The 21,856-nt window shown below is 32.6% G+C and overlaps 2 protein-coding genes across 8 annotated transcripts; one reads left to right on the forward strand and one right to left on the reverse strand.

Annotated features, from left to right (window-relative positions):
- Positions 1 to 10,988: 10,988 nt before the first annotated feature.
- On the forward strand, positions 10,989 to 15,583 carry LOC112705726 (glutamate receptor 3.3). 7 transcript variants are annotated; one of them, XR_011864449.1, is made up of 8 exons: positions 10,989 to 11,403; positions 11,807 to 12,151; positions 12,265 to 13,601; positions 13,678 to 13,955; positions 14,065 to 14,096; positions 14,285 to 14,575; positions 14,718 to 15,175; positions 15,323 to 15,583. XR_011864449.1 is itself a non-coding variant. In XM_025756648.2 (8 exons), exons 2-7 carry the CDS (start codon positions 11,884 to 11,886, stop codon positions 15,171 to 15,173), a joined length of 2,778 nt encoding a protein of 925 aa, XP_025612433.1. In that variant the 5' UTR covers positions 11,040 to 11,403; positions 11,807 to 11,883; the 3' UTR covers positions 15,174 to 15,175; positions 15,323 to 15,583. The 7 variants fall into 7 exon arrangements, 2 of the variants coding, with proteins under 2 accessions (XP_025612433.1, XP_025612432.1); XR_011864446.1 differs by having other exon boundaries at positions 11,040 to 11,403; positions 14,282 to 14,575; XM_025756648.2 differs by having other exon boundaries at positions 11,040 to 11,403; positions 14,169 to 14,575.
- Positions 15,584 to 19,345: 3,762 nt separating this feature from the next.
- On the reverse strand, positions 19,346 to 21,014 carry LOC112705727 (glucan endo-1,3-beta-glucosidase 12). Its single transcript, XM_025756652.3, has 2 exons — positions 19,634 to 21,014; positions 19,346 to 19,554 (listed from the first exon to the last, which is right to left on the reverse strand). The coding sequence occupies exons 1-2, from the start codon at positions 21,012 to 21,014 to the stop codon at positions 19,523 to 19,525; spliced, it is 1,413 nt and encodes a 470-aa protein (XP_025612437.1). The 3' UTR covers positions 19,346 to 19,522.
- Between the last annotated feature and the right edge of the window lie 842 nt (positions 21,015 to 21,856).

The following is a 21,856-nucleotide window of genomic DNA, read 5'->3' on the forward strand; positions in this document are numbered from 1 at the left end:
AAGATTCTTAAATCTAGTGAATTTTGTTGTGCTGCATATTTTCAAGGGAAGTTAATTTTAAGGTCATCACCAGTAAAGATTGGATTTGAGTCTCCTGAATTCCTAGAAAGGATTCAAGGTGATATATGTGGACCTATTCATCCACCATGTGGATCTTTTAGATATTTTGATAGACGCATCTTCGAAATGGTCACATGTGTGCTTATTGTCTTCTCGCAACCTGGTGTTTGCGAGATTACTAGCTCAAATTATTCGATTAAAAGCACAATTTCTAGAAAATCCAATCAAAGCAATTCGTCTTGATAATGCTGGTGAATTTACTTCCCAAGCTTTTGATGCTTATCGTATGGCTAATGGAATAAGTGTTGAACATCCAGTAGCTTATGTTCACACACAAAATGGGTTAGCAGAATCACTTATTAAATACCTCCAATTAATTGCTAGACCCTTGCTTATGAGAACAAATCTCCCAACCTCGGTATGGGGGCATGCTATTTTACATGCCGCAACACTTATTCATTTGAGGCCAATGAGTTACCATCAGTTCTCTCCTATGCAATTGGCTTTTGGCCAGCAGTCAAATATTTCCCATGTAAGAATATTTGGGTGTGCGATATATGTTCCCATTGCACCACCTAATCGCACCAAAATGGGACCCCAAAGGAAATTGGGGATATATGTTGGATATGATTCTCCCTCTATAGTGAGGTATCTTGAGATACAAACTGGAGATGTATTTAAAGCCTGGTCTGCGGATTGTCATTTGATGAATCAAAATTTCCAACATTAGGGGGAGACAATAAGTTTCCTGAAAAGGAACTTAATTGGAATGCATCATCTTTGATACATTTAGATCTTCGATCAGGGCAATGTGAAATAGAAGTTCAAAAAATTATACATTTGTAAAGAATAGCAAATGAATTGCCTAATGCATTTTCCGATACAAAGAGGATAACCAAGTCGTAATACCAGTAGAAAATGCCTCTATTCAAATTGATGTCCCAGTAGGACTAGTAGCCACTGAAGCAAATTCATGCCAGAAGCGTGGCAGGTCTGTCGATTCCAAAGATAAAAATCCTCAAAAGCGAAAAGAGGTAAATACTATTCCTGTTGAAAAAGACATAGTAGAGACACCTGTAGTTGTCCAAAATTCTTATATAATGTTAACGCCAGAAGACGTTCAGGTACCTGAAAATTGTGAAAATAACGAGATCTCAATAAATTATGTCTTTACAGGAGAGAAATGGGACCGAAATAAGACAATTGTCAATGAAATATTTGCATATAATGTGGCATTGAATATCATGCATGAAAGTAAGGATCTTGAGACAAAATCAGTCGAAGAATGTCGACAAAGGAATGATTGGCCAAAATAAAAAGAAGCCTTGAAGGCTGAGTTAAACTCACTTGCAAAACGTGAAGTCTTTGGACCTGTAGTTCGTACACCAGAAGATGTAAAACCTGTTGGATACCGGTGGGTATTTGTGAGAAAATGAAATGAGAAAAATGAACTTGTGCGCTACAAAGCCCGACTTGTGGCACAAGATTTTTTACAAAGGCCCGGTATAGATTATGAAGAAATGTATTCTTCTGTAGTGGATGCGATAACATTGCATTATTTGGTCAGTTTATCTGCATATCATAAACTGCATATGCATTTAATGGATGTGGTAACAGCCTATTTGTACGGCTCATAGATCGTGATATCTATATGAAAGTCCCTGGAGGATTAAAGATATTTAAACCATCCAATGAATATTCACAAGGGTTATACTCAGTCAAATTGCAAAGATCTTTATATGGTCTGAAGCAATCTGGACGAATGTGGTATAATCGTCTTACTGAGTATCTGGCCAAAAATAGATTCAAGAATGATGATATCTGTCCATGCGTTTTCATAAAGAAATCTGCATCTGGGTTCATTATAATTACTGTGTACGTTGATGATTTAAATATTATTGGAACTCCTGAAGAGATTCCAACAATTATAAAAACTCTAAAAGAAGAGTTTGAGATGAAAGATCTTGGAAGAACTAAATTTTGTCTCGGTCTGCAGATCGAGCATATAAAAAATGGGATCTTTATTCATCAAACAACATACACAAATAAGATCTTGAAAAGATTTTATATGGATAAGTCATATTCCTTGAGTACCCCAATGATGGTAAGATCTTTAGATGTGGAAAAGGATCAATTCCGTCATAAGGAAGAGAATGAAGATATCCTTGGTCTTGAAATACCATATCTTAGTGCTATTGGCGCACTAATGTATCTTGCTAATAATACGCGACCTGACATATCATTCGCGGTGAATTTACTAGCAAAGTATAGTTCCTCTCCAACCAGAAGACATTGGAGTGGAATCAAGCAAATCTTTCGATATCTTCATGGAACGGTTGATATGGGATTGTTTTATCCATATGGATCCAAGTCACAACTAGTTGGCTATGCAGATGCTGGATACTTGTCTGATCCACACAAAGGGAGATCTCAAATAGGATACCTGTTCACATATGTTGGTACAGCTATATTATGGAGGTCGACGAAACAGACGATTGCTGTAACATCCTCTAATCATGCTGAAAAACTAGCGATACATGAAGCTTCTCGCGAGTGTTTTTGGCTGAGGAGTGTGATCCAATATATACTGTCATCATGTAGACTGATTGATCAGAAGATAGCTCCAACTGTTCTGTTTGAAGATAATACAGCATGTATTGCTCAACTTAAAGGCGGATATATCAAAGGTGATAGAACAAAGCATATTTCTCCCAAATTCTTCTTCACTCATGATCTTCAAAATCAAGGGACAATTGATGTCCAACAGATCCGCTCAAGTGATAATCTGGTAGATTTATTCACAAAGTCACTCCCAAAATCTTCTTTTGAAAGATTGGTACATCAGATTGGGATGCTCCGATTTCGAGATATAAAATAATGTCGACAAAAGGGGGACACTGTACTCTTTTTTTTCCTTTGTCAGGGTTTTTTCTCATTGGATTTTTCTTGACAAGGTTTTTAATGAGGCAGTCCCCATCACTAAAAAGGATATTGTACTCTTTTTCCTTTACTAAGATTTTTTCCCCCTGGATTTTTCTTTAGTAAGGTTTTAACGAAGCAATAATCCTAAATGGTCATCCAAGGAGGAGTGTTTTGATAAGGATGAAAGATGAGGTGGATGACCATCATTAATACGGGTATTTGATTTCAATGCTGAATTACTCAACTCCTCATGACAAACATAAATTAATGAAGTTGAAATTGTAAGCTTCACATGCCTATAAATAGTGAAGCAATCTGAAGAACTATACACAATTAATAAAATCTTCTCTCTCCCTTATACGGACACACTTTTCTCTCTCTTTATATTTCTTTATTTTATATTTGTTACCTCTTCCTTATTTATTTATTTATTTAGTTATTTTATAACATAAATTTATAATATAACGAAAAAAATCTTTTTATAAGTCCAATCAAATTAGTATAAGTTTAAGGAAAAAAAATAGACGCGTGCATTAATATTTTTTTAACATAAAATATTTTGTTAAAATATATAAAAATTTATTAACATAATATAAAATTTTGTATATAATATATAAATTTTTACTATGAATATAATTTATTGATTAGGTGAATTGATATTTTAGACGTAGTCTTTTAAAAATTTGTGTCGTGTGTAAAAAATGTTTATACTATATACTAGAATTTTTGTACTATATCTATTCTATTAATTAGATATTAATATTCTAATATATAATTTTTTGTATATCAAAATTTTTATACTATATATCAAATTTTTTATATTATATATTAAAATTTATGTGTTAAATATTTTTTTTGTTGAATATTAATATAAATATCTGGTCTTTTAAAAATTTATATATTGTATATCAAAATTTTTATACTCTAGTTTCTTAAATATACATAAAAAATAAATAAAATGACAACGATGATAATAATAACAAAAAATAAAAAAAGTGGCTAACCAGCATTAAAAAAAAGAAAAAAATAACGTTAAACGAATAAAATGATGACAACAGCGATAATGATTATATTGTTCAAAAAATAACATAAACAAAAACTAAAAAAAAAATAATAGTGCGTATGTAAAAAAAATATTATAATTTAATTGAATATTTGATTTAAAAAAATTTGGACATCTAATTTTATTAATAATATAATACATGTATTTCTTACCATATTATTTCATAAATTATATTAAAAAGGTCAATGAAACAATATTTTTCTTTATGAATCAGCAAGAGTGACTCAGATGGATCACAAATTCACAATTATTGTATGCAAATCAGAGTCGGTAAGACAAACCAAAATAAATCACATGCCTCCAAAAATTATTTAATATTGTAATTGTAATGTTAAACTTTATTCTTTTCTTGTGAGAAGTGCCTCATGGATATTATTTCATATTCCACTTGGTAGCAAAGCTGCAAAGGCCATAGTCTGCAGTAATAGTAAAAGGAAAGGCCATCCTCTCTTTATTCCGAAACAACCGTATCTCATCTAGGCCTGATATGAATAAATTTCTTAAATAAATTTAAAAAAATTAAAATATAAAATTTTATATTAATAACAATTTATAAATAAATTATTCTATATTTAAATTTTTAATTATAAAAATATTTATTTTAAATTTATAGTATTTAAATAAATAATTAAAAAATATATTTTTTTATAAAAATTAAATATTAAAATAATGATAATAATAAAAAAATTTTAACATTAAATATTGATTTTACTAATCTAATTTCACTTGTTTTTAAATTGTTTATACTCATAATCTAAATCAATTTTTTTCAAAAATTTTATTTTTAAATTTATCTAACCAACTTTATTAAAATGTGTTTTAAGTATATTTTCAATCACTATCTCTTTTTTGGGTTTTTTATTTTTATAAATTAAATAAATATAATAATTACTAAAATAAATAATTTTACAAATATTTATCAAAATAAATATCTTTCTATGTAAACGAGATAATTTTGTATGTAAAACGAGATATACGTAATTTTTCAATTTTTGTATATCTCGTTTACACTGTAAATAAAATATATGCATTTATAAATAATTTAATATGATTTTTTAAAATAATAAAAACTATTAATACTTTTAATTTGACCAAACTCTTAAAAATAAAATGTTTCAAATAATAGAAAAAATAAACCGTTCATTTTAAATAAGAGGAAAAATGAACCATTTATAAAGTTAACACGTTTACTTTGAAATCACGTTAACACATTTATAAATACACCGTTAAACTTTTAAACGCCCACTATTAGATTGACTCTTAACAGATATTATCTAACCAATCAAACCATCTCTTAAATTGTCCACTAAATAACACGGTTACTTAAATTATATTTTATTTTTTTATGTACTCCATGCCATAAATAATTTCTGTTTGTTACATGGGAGTATATCAAAATTTAAAATATAATTTAAAAAGAACTAGATGAATTGATTGGTTTGATGATTCTATTAAGAGTGAATCCAAGATAACCGTGTTAATAGTAGGTAATTTAAAAATTTAACGGTGTACTTATGAACGTGTTAACGTACTTTCAAAGTAAACATGTTAAATTATATTTGTAACTACCCATTATTAACGGTGGACAGCACATTTACTTTCTTCCATATTCACTCGATCTTTTTATTTTTTTGTACAGGAATTAGGGGTGGCAAGCGGGGAAGCCCACCCCGCCCCGCCCCGCCCCGCCAGAAGCCCGCCCTTTGGCGGGCTGGCCCATCCCGCCCCGCCTAATTAGGCGGTCCTAGAATCCTAGTCCGCCCCGCCTAACTGCGGGCTGGCGGGCTGGCGGGCTAAGCCCGCCTAAGCTCTTTTTTTTTTTTTACTATTAACTACTAAGTAATATATATAATTTCACAACCATATTAATAAATTTATAATTTCTAATGGCATAAAAAATTATATTTTTTATATTCACAAACATTAAAGTCTTTGTAATTATAAATATCTAATAAATATAATTATAAACCAAATTTTCATTCAAAATATAAGTATAAATATTCTCTCCAAAGCAAAATAAACATAATCCAAAACATAATTATAAATATTGTCTCCAAAATAACATAAACATAATTCAAAACACTCAATTTTTATCTTCATACTCTTGTAAGTTAGATTGGGGGAAGTTAGGTTTTAGGAAAAAATTGCAAAAATACCCCCTCACTAAAAAAAACCTTAGCCCGGCGGGGAAGCCCGCCCCGCCCCGCCAAAGCCCGCCAAAACCCGCGGTTTAAGCGGTGCGGGTTAGGCGGGCTTTTGCTATTTGGCGGTCCCGATTTTTCAGCCCAGCCCGCCTTTTTTGGCGGGTTACGCGGGCCGGCCCGGCGGGTTTAGGCCCGTTTGCCACCCCTAACAGGAATACATATAAATTTTATTTGTTGCATTTGAGTACATAAAAATTTGAAATATAATTTAAGTAAAAAAAAATTTCATATTATATATCAATAGAATAGTGACATGCATTAAAACATATCCAAATAAACGTGTTAATAGTGGGCAATTTAATGATTTCTAAATAAACATGTTAATCCTTATCATTTAAAATGGACTAAAATTGATCAAACATATTCATTTTAATCTCTTCTACCAACCTTTTTATGTACTAATTATATGACAAAAGTTTGGATTATTGATATTATTAATATTTTTTATTATTTTAATTTTTTAAAAAAAAATACATATTGTAAACGAAATACATGCAAATTATCTCGTTTACAGTGTAAACAAGATAAAAGAAGGATATTTATTTCGATAAATATCTGTAAAATTATTTACTTTGGTAATTATTATATTTATTTAATTTATAAAAATAAAAAATTCTCTCTTCTTTAAATATTTTCTATAAATATAATAGTATTTTGTTCATTTCAATCTATTTTAAATTTTTTTCTAAACTTATCATTTTTATAAATTTGTTGAGAAAAAACGTAAAAAAAAATCAAACAAACATTTTGTACATAAAGAGATACATAAAAAAAGAGAAATATTACAAAATAAGAAATGACTCTATTAAAAAAAATGAAAAACTAACATTTCTAGCAGATAAAATATTGCGTAAAAATAATAAAAGATTAGTATTTTTAAGATAAAATATTACGTGAAATTTGACAATAGAGATAGAGAGTCAATATTTTAATAAAAACAAAAAATATTTTTTATAAAATTAAAAATAAAAGTAATAATTTATTTTATTTTAAAATTAATTTTTTTAATAGAAGAGATAAAATAAGTTCGCCTAAACTATTTATGTAGAAATTGTTAGTTCATATTACAGTACCTAAGCAAAGGAATTTCCCATAAATGTATGCCATTGCTGTGAAAGATAAACCAAGTCCATTAGCAAGGATGGGTTTGCTGATTGTCAAATAACAAACTAATTTTTCTTTATCCAAGGATCAAGAAAAGGAACTTTGGAAAGCAAAGCAGTTAGTAACTACTAATAATTGTAATCAATACACAGCTAATAATTAGTATTTAAGTATTAACTAACCAAAGTGTGTAGTTAAGGAAACATTTTTTACATAACTACCTTGCTTTTAGCCGTGATAGATCTAAAAAAATTTAACAATAAGAATAAACAATATATAAAAATAAAATTTTAGTATAAATTATTTATAATTTGAAATTAAAGCTATTTTTTTTTTCGCCGGCATTCGGTCGTACTCCTCTCTTCTTGGAGCAACGATCGTGCTGTTGTCTTCGTTGTTCGACAGTCGCATTCTGATCTTTTTTTGTTGTTTTTCTTTCTCTTGTTTGTGTTATTTGTGTTTGTCTTTGTTCTTTGCGAATTTTGTCTTCATCGTTGTTCTATTTTTGTTGGACGTTTTAGTTACTATTTTACTTCTGTCTTTGTTTCTATTTGATTGCTCTAGTTCTATATATTTTCTTCTTCTTTTTTTGATACTTTGATAGAAATTTTGTTTTCTTTTTAAAAAATAAGAATACATTTTGATCTCTGTAATTTATGGAGTTATGTGTCTCTCTTGTTTTTTTTTTTTAATTTAGATGTTGTTAGGGTTTGGTTCATTTGGTATCTAAGTCTTGTGAAACATTGAAACTGTTGGTGATGAGTTATGATTGTTATACTAATTTTTTCTTTAAATTCTAGATGTTTCTTTGGTATTGTATTTTTTTATTTTATAATTAGATATTAATATATATATTTTTTAATTATCAAAATTTTAAGTATATTTTTTATTTTTTATTTTTTTGACCGGATATAACCGATATCCAATCTGCAAATGTTCGGATAGGATCAGATCGGATCTGAACATAAAAAGTGTGGATATAAGATTCGATTCGATCCAACGAGTTTAGTGTGGATCGGATCAAAATTTTAGTCATATTCGATCCGATCCAATCTGTGTGTAGCCTTAGTTGTTTTGACCGACACAATAAATTAAGAATGCTCGTGTTTAATTAAGTTTACAACTAAAATATATCATATGTTATTCCGTTATTGTAATTAAAATTATGGTTAAATACGATTTTAGTTCCTAAGGTATTGGTCCAAAATTGTTTTCGTCTTCAGCCTTTTTTTTGGCCTACAAAATCATCTCTAAGATTTAACTTAATTTTAAAATCATTATTCGGACCAAAATACCCTCCTCCTTCCTTACTAAAATACTCAATTTCCATTCTTCTCCTCCATCACAATAGCATCTCTTCTTCTTTGCCTTCTTCTTCAGCAACAACAATAATAAAGCAGAAACAATATAATAGACATAAGAAAATAGAAATAGAAATATAAATATCATCAGAAGCAAAAGAAACAAAATAGAAATAGAATTGAAAACAGATGTAGAAGCAAAACTAAAAACAGAAATAGCAACTCAAATATAAGCAAAATCTGAAATATCAAAAACAGAAGTAGAAGAAATAAAAACAAAAGAACAATAGATTAACAAAATCAGAATTGGAAACAATGTGATTAACAATGGATTAATAAAATTAGAATCAGAATCAAAATTGAAAACAATATATTAACAAAATTAGAATCAGAAACAATGTGATCAACTTAGAAAGAGAAGCAGAATTGAAACCCTAGGAGGAGCAGCGGCGCGGAGTAGTTGCCGTCGAGCACTGTGAGGGAGTCGAGAGAGCACGAGCGAGAAAGGGCGGAAAGGGAGAACAGATCGGAGAAGGAGAAGGGGGGCGCTGTACCATTTCCAGGCTTCTAACACCGTTGCCAAACCGCCGCCGTTGAGTTCACCAAGAAGAAGGACGAGGAAGACAGCGAGTTTGGGAGAAAGCCATCGCCGAGCTTCTAACGCCGTTGCCAAACTACCGCTGTTGAGTTTACAAAAAAGAAGAACGACGAATACAACGAGTTTGGGAGAGAGGAACTGAGGAAGAAGACCATGCCGGAGCGGGAAGTGCCTTTCTTCTTCCATTCCCTTTTCGCTTTCTCCTTATTTTTCTTCTTCCCCTTCCCTTTCTTCTTCCCTTTCGCATTCTTTTTCCCTTCGTCTGTTTTCTTTTTTTATTTTATAATTTTTTTAGTTAGGAGTAATTTAGGAATAAAATTTAAAATTTTGGTAAAAAGGACAATTTTAAAACTAAGTTAAATTTTAGAGACGATTTTGTATGAAAAAAAGGGTTGGGGATGAAAAAAAATTTCAACGTATACGTTAGGGACCAAAATCGTATTTAACTCCTAAAATTATTTTTTTTTTAAAATTAATGAGTCTTCTCTTTCTCTATTTATCTCATTTTTCCATTCACTCTATTTCTCTTATGTATCATTATCAATAACACTCTCTCATTGCAATTGAATCAATCGTTTTTTAAAATTAGTGAATTCTCTCCTCCTCTTTTTTTTTTCTATTTTGTTTATTCTTTTACTCACTCTACATCTCTTATATATCATTATCAATGACTAATTACAAATTTAACAATCAAAATGTGCAACATGATATTCTCTAATTATAATTAAAATATAAATATATTATATTACTAATTTAACAACCAAAATATGTCAATGACACTCATTAAAATTGAGATGAAATATTTCTCCTCAAAATTAATAAGTTTCATTCCTCCGTCCTCTTATCTACCTCTCTCCTTATCTATTTCTCTCTATTCTTTTCACTCTATATATAACTTATAATTTATACTTTATATTACTAATTTGACAAACCAAAATATGTGACAATATATTCTTTCATTACAATTAAAATAAAATCTTTCTCTCTAAAATTAACTCTCTCTCTCTTTCTCTCTCTCTCCTCCTCCTCCTCCTCATCTCTCTCTCTCTCCTCACATTTTTGTTCTATTAAAAATAAATTAATAAAATAATATAATTTTAATGAATTTATAATATTATAAAAAAGATATTAAATTTATAATTAAATATAATTAAAAATATTTTATAATATTATTCACATAAAATATTATATATATTTTTATTTTTTTATTTAATTTTAAATTTTTGTTGCTTATCTTTTTAATTTATATTTTTACTTCTCTTTTTTGAAATTTTTATTACATATAATTTAGAGAAATATTAATGTTACAATTAAAAATTAGAATTAAAATTTAATTGCTTAAAAAAATTTTATTTTGAGTTAATTTTATTACTATCAATATAAATTTTTTATGCTAATATTTAAAATATTATTTTTAAATAATAAATATAAAATTAATTATTTTTATTTTTATAAGAGACTTAATATTTAATTAAATATAAAAGTTAAAATTAATTTTTAATAAAAAATTATACTTTTTTACAAAAAATAATAATTAAAAAATTTATTATTTAATTTTTTATTTACGGTAACTTTGACTTTTTAGTTAGTTTTCTAAGAATGTTTTATAAAAATAATTTAATTTTATAAATATTTTCTCTCATAATCTATAATATAAAGACAAAGTCGATATAATTTCAGTCGATTTTATATTTCCGTACGGGCATATAAGTAGCAAAATAGTGGAAAAACATGGCATGAACAAACAGCAATATTTAATATTTAATCTTTAATAAGCATTCCCCTGATTCCCACCAACTCAGTAACCATTATACCACACTTTTTTTCCCTTACTTTGTCTTCTTTCATTATGCAAACTCATTGTATCTGTATACGACAACTGAAGCTTGATGTTATTATGAGAAATTAAGGAGCTCCAAATTCATCCATTTGAGGCATTATTGTGTATTTGGGTGGTATTTTCCAAGAAATAGCGGGTTGCATGTGGGTGTGGTGGTGGTAACACTTTAATTATTGAGAAAGCTGAGTTCATGTCTCTTTCCTTCAGTTTGCAACAGTCACGTGATTCCCATCCCTTCTTGTTGCTTATCATTTTCAAGCTTCTACCAATATTGGCAGATAGCGGATTGGCACCACAAGCCACAGTTTCAGGTAAGATAACATTTCCTCCTCTGATCTTCTAAATCCATCACTTACTATATTCCTTTCTTCCTTATTTATGCTTCATTTTCCATTCCTAACTTACTGTTATTGAGTTCCTTCTGCAACTTGAGTGTTTTACTTTGCTTCTATTATCTTTTCTGTTAGTTTAACACGTGAATCTCATTTGTTTTTTTTTTTTTTCACTAAAAAAAGATGTTAAGGGTGGTTTTGATTAGATTTCTGGTCCCCATCCTTGTCCCACTGTGAGAAAACATACACCTTAAGTTTTGGTTTATACTTGCAAATTTTTGTTGTGTATTTTTAATTGGAATTTGGATGGTCTGTTCAAGGTTTCCCTTTGTGTTCTGCTTTTCCTATATGAGATGGTAATAATGGTAGCTTTTTCCTTCAGAATCAGGTGCAATGGATTATTGTTATTCAAGGCAAAAACATTATTTCTTGGCATGAATTGATCTGTGTTTGGATGTGATGAATTTGTTTTTTATTCTTTGTCCGTTGTTGTTGTTCTTCCCCTTTTTGGGAGTATCTGCTGCTGCAAATGTCTCGTCCTCAAGACCTTCTGTCGCGAACATTGGGGCGATCTTCACCTTCAATTCCACAATTGGGAGAGTGGCTAAAATTGCCATGGAGCAAGCAGTGAAGGATGTCAATGCCAACACCAGCATCCTTCATGGAACAAAGCTTGTCCTCCAAATGCAAGATTCCAATTGTAGTGGTTTCATGGGCATGGTTCAATGTAATTTATTCTAATTCTAATTTCATTATATTTATGGAACTGCTTTCTTTCTTCATTTCTTGATTTGCCTAAATTGTTTACATTTACTGATGTAATTACTATACTGATTCCAGCTTTGCGGTTCATGGAGACTGATGTAGCTGCTATAATAGGTCCCCAATCTTCTGTTGTAGCTCACATCATATCCCATGTTGCGAATGAGCTTCGAGTTCCTCTGGTGTCGTTTGCCGCCACAGATCCTACTCTTACCTCCCTGCAGTTCCCATTCTTTGTGAGGACAACACAGAGTGATTTGTATCAAATGACTGCAGTTGCGGAGATCATAGACTATTATGGTTGGAAGGAGGTGATTGCCATCTATTTAGATGATGATTATGGACGAAATGGTGTTTCTGTGTTGGATGATCAGCTGGCTGCTCGGCGCTGCAAAATATCCTACAAGGCTGCAATCAAATCTGGATCAGTTGACCGGGGAGAGATCACGAATTTGCTTGTGCAAGTGGCTCTGATGCAATCTCGGATCATTGTTCTTCATACAAATCCTGATTCTGGATTTATGGTCTTCAATGTGGCGCATTATCTTGGGATGACAACCAATGGCTTTGTCTGGATAGCCACGGATTGGCTGTCATCTGTCTTGGATTCTACTTCTCTACCTTCAGAAACAATGGATATTCTTCAAGGAGTACTTGTTTTGCGCCAACATACACCTGATTCTGATAGAAAGAAATCATTTATCTCTACATGGAACAAGTTAACTGGTGGCTCTTTGGGGCTACATTCCTATGGTCTCTATGCTTATGATTCTGTCTTTCTGTTAGCGCACGCTCTCGATGCATTCTTTAGTCAGGGTGGGATTGTTTCGTGTACCAACTACACTAGTTTGCGCGATGATAAGCCTGGTGGTCTTAACCTTGATGCTATGAGCATTTTTGACAATGGAACACTTCTGCTGAAGAACATAGAGCAGAGTGATTTTCTTGGATTAACAGGTCATGTGAAATTTGCATCAGACAGATGCCTTGTTCGTCCTGCATATGATGTTATCAATGTGGTTGGAACTGGCATTCATCGGGTAGGTTACTGGTCGAACTATTCTGGTCTCTCAATTGTGCCTCCAGAGACATTGTATGCTAAGCCGGCTAATAAATCAAGTGCAAACCAGCACCTTCATAGTGTCATATGGCCTGGAGATACATTATCAAAACCCCGTGGATGGGTTTTCCCAAATAATGGAAGGCAATTGAGAATTGGTGTGCCTGTTCGAGTTGGTTTCCGCGAATTTGTTTCGCCGGTGCAGGGAACTGATATGTTTAAAGGTTTCTCTATTGATGTATTCACTGCAGCTGTGAACTTGTTACCATATGCTGTTCCATACCACTTTGTCCCATTTGGAAGTGGCCGCGAGAATCCAAGCTACACACAACTTGTCAATTTAATTGCCACAGGTGTAAGTACTGCATCATAAATCTGATCCTCTAAACTTTTATTTAGCTACACAGCTAACTCTTATGTTATTGGAACAGTACTTTGATGGTGCTGTTGGTGACATTGCCATCATCACGAATCGGACAAAGATTGTAGATTTCACACAGCCATATGCTGCATCTGGACTAGTTGTGGTGGCCCCTTTTAAGAAAATCAATTCTGGAGGATGGTCTTTCCTTCGGCCATTCACACCACTTATGTGGACTGTGACTGCTTGTTTCTTCTTTTTCGTTGGAATAGTTGTATGGATTCTGGAACACAGGATCAATGATGAGTTCAGAGGCCCACCAAAACAACAATTCATAACAATTTTATGGTTGGTTATTTCATTCACTGTCTTACTTTGCTTTCTCAGTAGAATAACACCTAATAATGAAACAACTATTCCTCAAGTTGAACTCATACTATTTTCTTGATTCTTGCAGGTTTAGCCTTTCAACTCTCTTCTTTTCCCATAGTAAGTGATACTCTTAACTTCATTTAGTTTTGTTTAACAAGAGTGCATTATGACAACTTCATTTATAAGCAGGAGAGAATACCATGAGCACTCTCGGCAGATTGGTGGTTCTGATCTGGCTGTTTGTAGTGTTGATCATAAACTCCAGCTACACTGCAAGTTTAACATCCATACTCACTGTGCAGCAGCTATCTTCCCCTATCAGTGGAATAGATAGCTTAAAGAATAGTAATGAACACATAGGATTCCAAGTGGGTTCATTCGCGGAGCACTATTTGGTTGAGGACATCGGGATATCCGAAAATAGACTCGTTCGCCTAGGATCTCCAGAAGCATATGCTAAGGCACTCCAACTTGGTTCTAAGAATGGAGGTGTTGGTGCCATTGTTGATGAAAGACCATACATTGAAATCTTCTTATCAACACAATGCACATTCAAAATTGTAGGCCAGGAGTTCACCCGAAGTGGCTGGGGTTTTGTAAGTATACATAATTACATACATACATACCCTTATAAATGAGAATCATTTTGTTTTGATCATGTTTGCATATGATTCTAAAGCATCTGTAGTTAGCTTGTGTTTCAAGTAACCAATTCTATCATGAAACTAATTCTGTTAGGCATTCCCTCGCGACTCCCCATTAGCCGTGGATTTGTCAACTGCTATTCTACAACTTTCGGAGACAGGGGATCTGCAGCGGATTCATGATAAGTGGATGACAAGAAGCAGCTGTAGTTTAGATAATGCCGAGATTGATTCGGATAGGCTTCAGTTGAAAAGCTTCTGGGGACTGTTCCTCCTTTGTGGCTTGGCTTGCTTCATAGCTCTTGTCATACATTTTGTGCAAATTATGGTGCGGATGTGGCATGCACCTCCTCCTGAAGCTGCATCTAATGGTAGCTCCATTTCTGGTCGTTTTCAAAGGTTTCTGTCACTGATTGATGAGAAGGAAGAGTCACCAAGGAGTGAGAGAAGAAAGAGGAATGGAGATGAAGGATCTGCTGCTGATCATCAACTTGATGGGAGGCACACAAAGAGGATACAGTTTGATTTAACACCCAACTCAAACAGATAATTGTAAGAAGATAACCCTTTTGATTTTGCTGCTTTATCATTATTCATTATTTATTGCTCTAGCCCTTGTGCTATGTTATTGTTCTACAAATCACAAATTTCATATCATTGCAAATGTTTATACCCACAATTTCATATCCTTCAATACAGGGTTGAAACAAATCAGGTGTCATGGATGGTGGAATGGAAAATGAGTGTGTTAGTCTTTGTTTTGCTTTTTTGTGAAACACATCACAAAAGAACATTTTGACGCACAATACATTCCGCTGTACAGATTAGATTTAATTTGCACATTATTATTATTATTGAACAACTTTCTCCTAATAGAATCAAAGAACACTAAATGGATAAAAATACAAAGAACGAGGGGAAAAGAAAAGAACAACTCAGTTAAAGGTATATTTCCTAACCTGATTTGTCTTTGTCCTTTTTGTTTTTATTTTCGATATTTTCTACTTTTAAAATTTTGTGATAATTTTATTGTTTTTATTAATTTGTTTTTCTTCACAAAAATCTGAAAAGATAAAACAAAACAAAAAATAAAAATACAAACCAAACCAAACGTTCTTTGATTTTCTATCTTCTTATTTTTCGATGAACCAAAAGGTGGCTATTTGGCCAAGTTTAAAGGCAAAATTATAGTTTTTTAAGAGTTGTAACACATAATTGGTAAATCAAACTAAAGATATCTCTTAATAAACACAAATAATTACAATTATATATGGAAAAAATAATTATTTTTAATCATGAAAGATTTTGACACTGTCGAAACTGACTATGAAAAATTGAAACTAAAATTATATCTATATAAAATGAGTTTTGTTCGACAAAAATAACTAAATATTAAAATTTTATTAATAATTTCGTAAATACTACTCTACTTTCCTCTTCTTTCCTCATCTTCCTTCCATAACCACCACCACCTCCGTTGCAAAATGTACCATCTCACTATCTCACAGATATACTCCTCTATTCCCAGAAAATATCGCAACGAAGTTCACCTCACCACAATGACACTACTTTGTTCTACAACTAAACTCCTTTCACTCTCTCTTTCTCTTTCTCTCGTAGAGAGCGAAACGACACCATTTTTCTAGAAGAAGACATAGACAAAGACGATGAGGAGTCCCAAGAGGACGAAGAAAGGAAGACATCGATGAGGATGATGTTTTGCCAGACGGTGAAGAAAACGAGTCTTTTCCGTCTACCTCATCCACTGCCCTTACCGTTACCATCCCTGTTCCCTCCTTCGTCATCTCCAATGGCAAAAAGGCTCCAATTTCAACTGCCACCGCCAACGCGGCCACAACCATAGTTGTTGCTGTCGAAGGCAGCTCTTCCGATCTAAAACGATAGCAGCAAATTGAGGAGAAGAAATCACTCGATGATTCATAACTTGAGTTTCAGTTTTTGAAATTGGTTGAAATTTGTTTTAAATTAAAGATGATTTAAAGAGCTTTAAATTTATATAAAGTTTGAGGAAATTGAATTTTTGTAGAGGAATTTATGAACGTTTAAAGTTTGGGGTCTAAAACTGAAATTTCTGCAACTTAACTTTTCTGGATTCTCGTATACATGCGTAGTCAGACCCATACCTCATACGCGGATGGTGGCCTCTGTCCCACACTCCTGCGTATGCAAAATGGGCCCAATTTTTATGTATGTGTATGCGGATGTATTGTATGCATACGCGGACGTACCTTTTTCAACGTGTGCGTACGCATGATAGAGGTGTGCGTACGCACAACCTCTGTTTTCTTGAAAATGTGTTTTTTTTATGCTTCTAAGGTCCTTTAACTTTCCAAACTTCCATAACTTTTTCTTAATTACTCTTAATAAATTATTTAATAAAAATAAAGAATTCAAATTAATAATAGATCATAATTTATTCATAATAAAAAAATACTTAAATTAAGCTGCACAAGTGTTTTTTATTTTTCAATTATTAAAATTATAAAAAATATTTAATTATAATAAAATTATATAAGAATCTTAATTGATTTAAAATCAATTTATCTTATAATCAATTTAATTACTTTTATTAAAATAGTTTCTAATAATAAACAAATTAAATTAATAAAATAAATTATAATTTTATTCATATAAAAAAAGCAGAAACAAAAAAGATATAAAAAAAGGAAAAAGGATGACTGTTGGTATTTGATGAGTTAGATGGAGTGAAAAGTAAAAGATAAAATGGAATAAACGCTATTTAATTTAAGAAAATGTTGCATTTAAACTTAAGTTAAAGTTGCACTTATTACTGGGGAGAGAATTTAAAAGTGGGTTGACGATTCGCAAAATGAGAAAAATGATAACCGCCCAAAAGAAACTAAAAAAACTATTTAATATTCTTAAAGTAGTCTTTATTTTCAGAGACAGGACACAGAGATATAGACAGTACATGTTTAAAATGTGTTTGAAAGCAAAGACATGGATATAAAATATATTGTCTCTGAGACAATTTTTTAGATTTTTGTATTCACTCTTTTACGAAGGACAATGATAGACACGAGATTTAAAAGAGTGGACACGAATTTTTTTATAAATTTTGTTTCTTTTTTTATCCATAGATATTTTTATTATTCCACATTTATCTCTTCTTATTTTTTCTATAATTAGTCTTGAAACTTTTGAAAAATAAATATTATTAAAAATAAAATTAATCTTTTAAAATGTTAAAAAATATTTTATAAAATATAATTGATTTTATATAATTTAAAAAAAAAATCAGTCTTTAGATTAAAAAAATTGGTTTTCTAAATAAAAATAGATTTTTATGTGCAAAAACTAATTTTTTTTCATGTAAACACGGATTCTTTTTTAAAACTAATTTTTTATTTAAAATTAATTTGGCATATTAACCTAAACAAAATTTTTTATTAATCAAACTCAGATCTATTTTTTTATTAATCTTAACCATATGTATTTCTACATATTAATAATAAATTTAAAAATAAAATAAATATATTTATGTTTTTTATTTTAATATAAATACTATTATATATTTTTTTATTAAAATTTTTGGTCTCTTCAAACGTTTTTCAAGTTTCGTCTGTACTCCTACGTACTCTCATTTTTTATTAAATTAGTTTGTACTTGATATAGAAAATTTGGAATCATATGGTTATTTTAGTCATTTCATATAATATTTTAGTCTTGTCCATGCATATCCAAACATAATTCTGGACATTACATTAGTGTCTTGTACATTGTATCTAAATACAATACACAAACAATAATTTTTAGTGTCTCTATCTTATTGTCTCTGTCCCAGTGTCATATTCTATCCATCCTGTCTCTAAAAACAAACACAGCCTAAAAAGCAGAGTCCCAAATTGAAGAATAAACTAAATTCATAAATTCGAATACCCGTAACAAAAGGCCAGAGTCCAAAAATCTGAGTTGAAGACACTATTCTGAGCAAATAGTAACGCAACAAAATTATAAATAAATGCGAATCCGACGTTATGATAATCCATTAGACGCACCACAATGGTAGCGTAGCAAATCCTAAAACTGTCAAATCCAAACGTTAAAGATATAATTAAAACACACTAAATACTGACTCGGCAAATAAAGACACTTAATAATCCATATCCTCTAAACATTAGTGACTTTAATATGATTCATGTCTTAAAGATTACCCACTCGATTTGATTCTGAACACACCAAAATCAAAATCTCCAACCTTCACACTCCTTCAGTCTGTAAACTCACTTTCGATATAAACTACTGCATTATTATACTCTCATTTTTATTTTAAAATTAAAAAAAATTATATTAGATAACCAATAATTTTCTTGAAACAACAAATTTTAAAATGGGTCCAATTTAAATAAATATACTATACTCTAAATTACTCACCTAATTTTTAATATTAAAATAATTATCCAGACATCTAATAAATTCAATATTCAATATATCTATTATTTACATAGTTTAATATTTTAATTGTCTACTAATATTTTTTCAATTAAAAAACGTCCTAAAAACCCAAATTGAAGCCTTTTGTTCTCTTTTACTTTTCTAATGTCCCGAAGAAGTTCACGTGCCTATCTTCGTTAGGTGTGTCCAAATAAATGGATCGTTGCTACGATGGAGGCAAATTTTCGTCAGACTCAAAGGACGAAATAATGAAAACTTTTACAGTGCCAACTGCCAACAGCGAAAGAAGAAAAATTGGTTACTTTTTCAACTTAGAAAGTAATCATAAATCATAATGATAAAAAATAAATACAAGCAGTAGCTGTCAACCACTACTACAAGACAATAAATTAATAACAGTAGTAACATATAGCAAGGCAGAGCGCTCCTCCTCGTCCTCCTCGGTGTGTTTTTCCATAGTCCTTACTGTTGAGGATACCGGCACTCACCATAACCTTAACAAAAACAATGAATTAATTAGGACTAATAAAGAAGATGCATGAACTAATAAGCTAAATCAGTAGAGGAGCTTACTAGGGTCGCTGAAAGTAACAAGGCCAGTGCCCTTGAAGTCGCAATTCCAGTAGTTTCTACCATGCATCTGGTAATAAGCATTCATAGCAAAGGAGGCGTGAGCAAGAAGCTTGTTTGGCTGAAAGCAGTTACCACCTTCATAAACCTCTCTACAATCAACACCGCCGGGCCCACAGCAAAAGTCCAAAACGCTCTGAAGAACTTTATCATCCGCATGAGGCTTCGCAACACACCAAACCGAAGGACCCCTGACACCACCACCACCACTTAAACCATTTTTCTCGCTGAACCCAAACGACGTCGTTCCGCTGCAAAACTCACAACTCAAATCAACCTCATACACTTTAGATCCATCCCCGTTGAAAATCCCGAAGTTTCTCTCACTCTCGTCACCTTCCTTCTTGTTCTCGTTGAACAGTGCGAACACGAAGATCTCGATTCGGTCCTTAGGCTTCATCGGTGTTCCTTTGTTACTCTGCGCGCGTTCTATCAACCTCGTGTTGTAGATCTTCGCGTTCTGAGGAGTAGCAGCGTTGTCACCCTTCGAAGGCCAACCTGACTCTGAAACCGTTATTTCCAAGCTTCTGTTTCCAAACCCTAGAGCATCAATGGCGGATCTCACAGCATCCATCTGCGCGTCCAGCATGTTGCTGTAGACGTAGCCTTTTGGATCGTGAACCCCGGAAGCGTTACCGAGAAGAGCGTAGTCGAGGTTCACGGAGGTAGGGTTGTCTCTGTAAGCGAAGTAAGGGTATGCGTTGATCATGAAGGGAGCACCGGTATCGGCTAAGAAGGTAACAATGTCGGTCATTACTGGAACGAGGTTCATGGCGAAGGTGGCGGAGGAAGGAGGGAAGGAAGAAGCGAGAACCGCCATGCTGTGCGGCGTTGTCACCTTAATTTTGCGGTCGAGGCCGTGGGAGGCGAGTACGGAGTGGAGATTCTGCATGGCTTTGAACAATGCGTTGGCGTCGAGGTGGTCGTCGTTGTTGTCAACGGTGGTGGTGAGGTACTCGTTGCCGACGGCGATGGCGACGACGGAGGTGGCGGGCAGGAAGGGGAGGATGCGGGTGGAGAGCCAAGAGTGTGCAGCGGAGATGTCAGAGCTGATGTTGGCTACGCGGGAGTTCTCGAGGGAGACAATGAGGTCAATGGCGGTGTTGGAGAAAGCTTGGAGGATTTCAGGGTTAGAGTCATAGATCTTAACCTTGTCGATGAGTGTTGACTGAAGAAGCTGTGCTACTTTCTTTGGTGATGGAAGGTTGTTACCCAGCGTGCCATAGTTGATGCCCACTCCCGTAACTGAAACTGGAACCATGAGCAGCGTCAAAAGCAGCAACACCACTGGCTCTATTGAAAGTGGAGGGTGGTAGCTGCCCATGGCCAAGTGGTCAATAATGCTGAGGTTTTCTTGGAAGATGACACTTGACAGTATCTCTAATTCTCTATTCTCTATTCTCTATCTATCCATATATAAATAGACCCACTTACCACATAACAAAGAGACCATATAAAAAATAATTTCTGCATTTATTAATGCTTAGTACTATTATTAACTCCCAAGGCGATAGATACGATACGGTACTGTAGTTGTATCGTGTTAAATTTTATTCATTTAGAATAAAGAGCGTGATTTAAGTAAGTAGGGGTATGTATGTAGTAGTGGGAAGAGAAATTCAAGAAGAGAGGCCAGGGGCAGAGATGGGGGACCCCAAGTCAAGTCAAAAAGAAAATAATGGTGTCGGGGTATAGGGTAACGCGAGACGAGTGAGGTATTAGATATTGGACTTTTGATTTGTGGGTGCTTCTTACTATGCACATTTCCAACAGATTCTTCTTCATCCTCCACGCTTCAACATTTTTAAATTACTTTTATGATTTCCACTGTTTTTTCCCCACCTACTACTCATGTTTGTCGTGTAACGGGATGGAATCAAACAAATCAAATTTCCCTCGTTGCATTCTCATTTGAAAGAGGGAAGGTTTTATCCTATTCATTTTACAAAGGAGAGGATATCATGCGTGCTATGCCATGTGTTTTTAACCTTTTTCTTTCGGACCTTGTCCGGTTCGGGCTGGATTGACCCGAAACCGAACCCGCAAAACCTAACCTAACCCGAGACTAATCTACTCTCTGTCTATTGTTTGGTTTGAAACTTCATCTTCTTCCCTTGTTCAGCCGCTTGAAGATCCTCCTCGACATGTTCCCACGGTGACCTTCCG

This window comes from Arachis hypogaea, chromosome 8 (assembly GCF_003086295.3).
Source record: "Arachis hypogaea cultivar Tifrunner chromosome 8, arahy.Tifrunner.gnm2.J5K5, whole genome shotgun sequence".
NCBI lineage: Eukaryota > Viridiplantae > Streptophyta > Magnoliopsida > Fabales > Fabaceae > Arachis > Arachis hypogaea.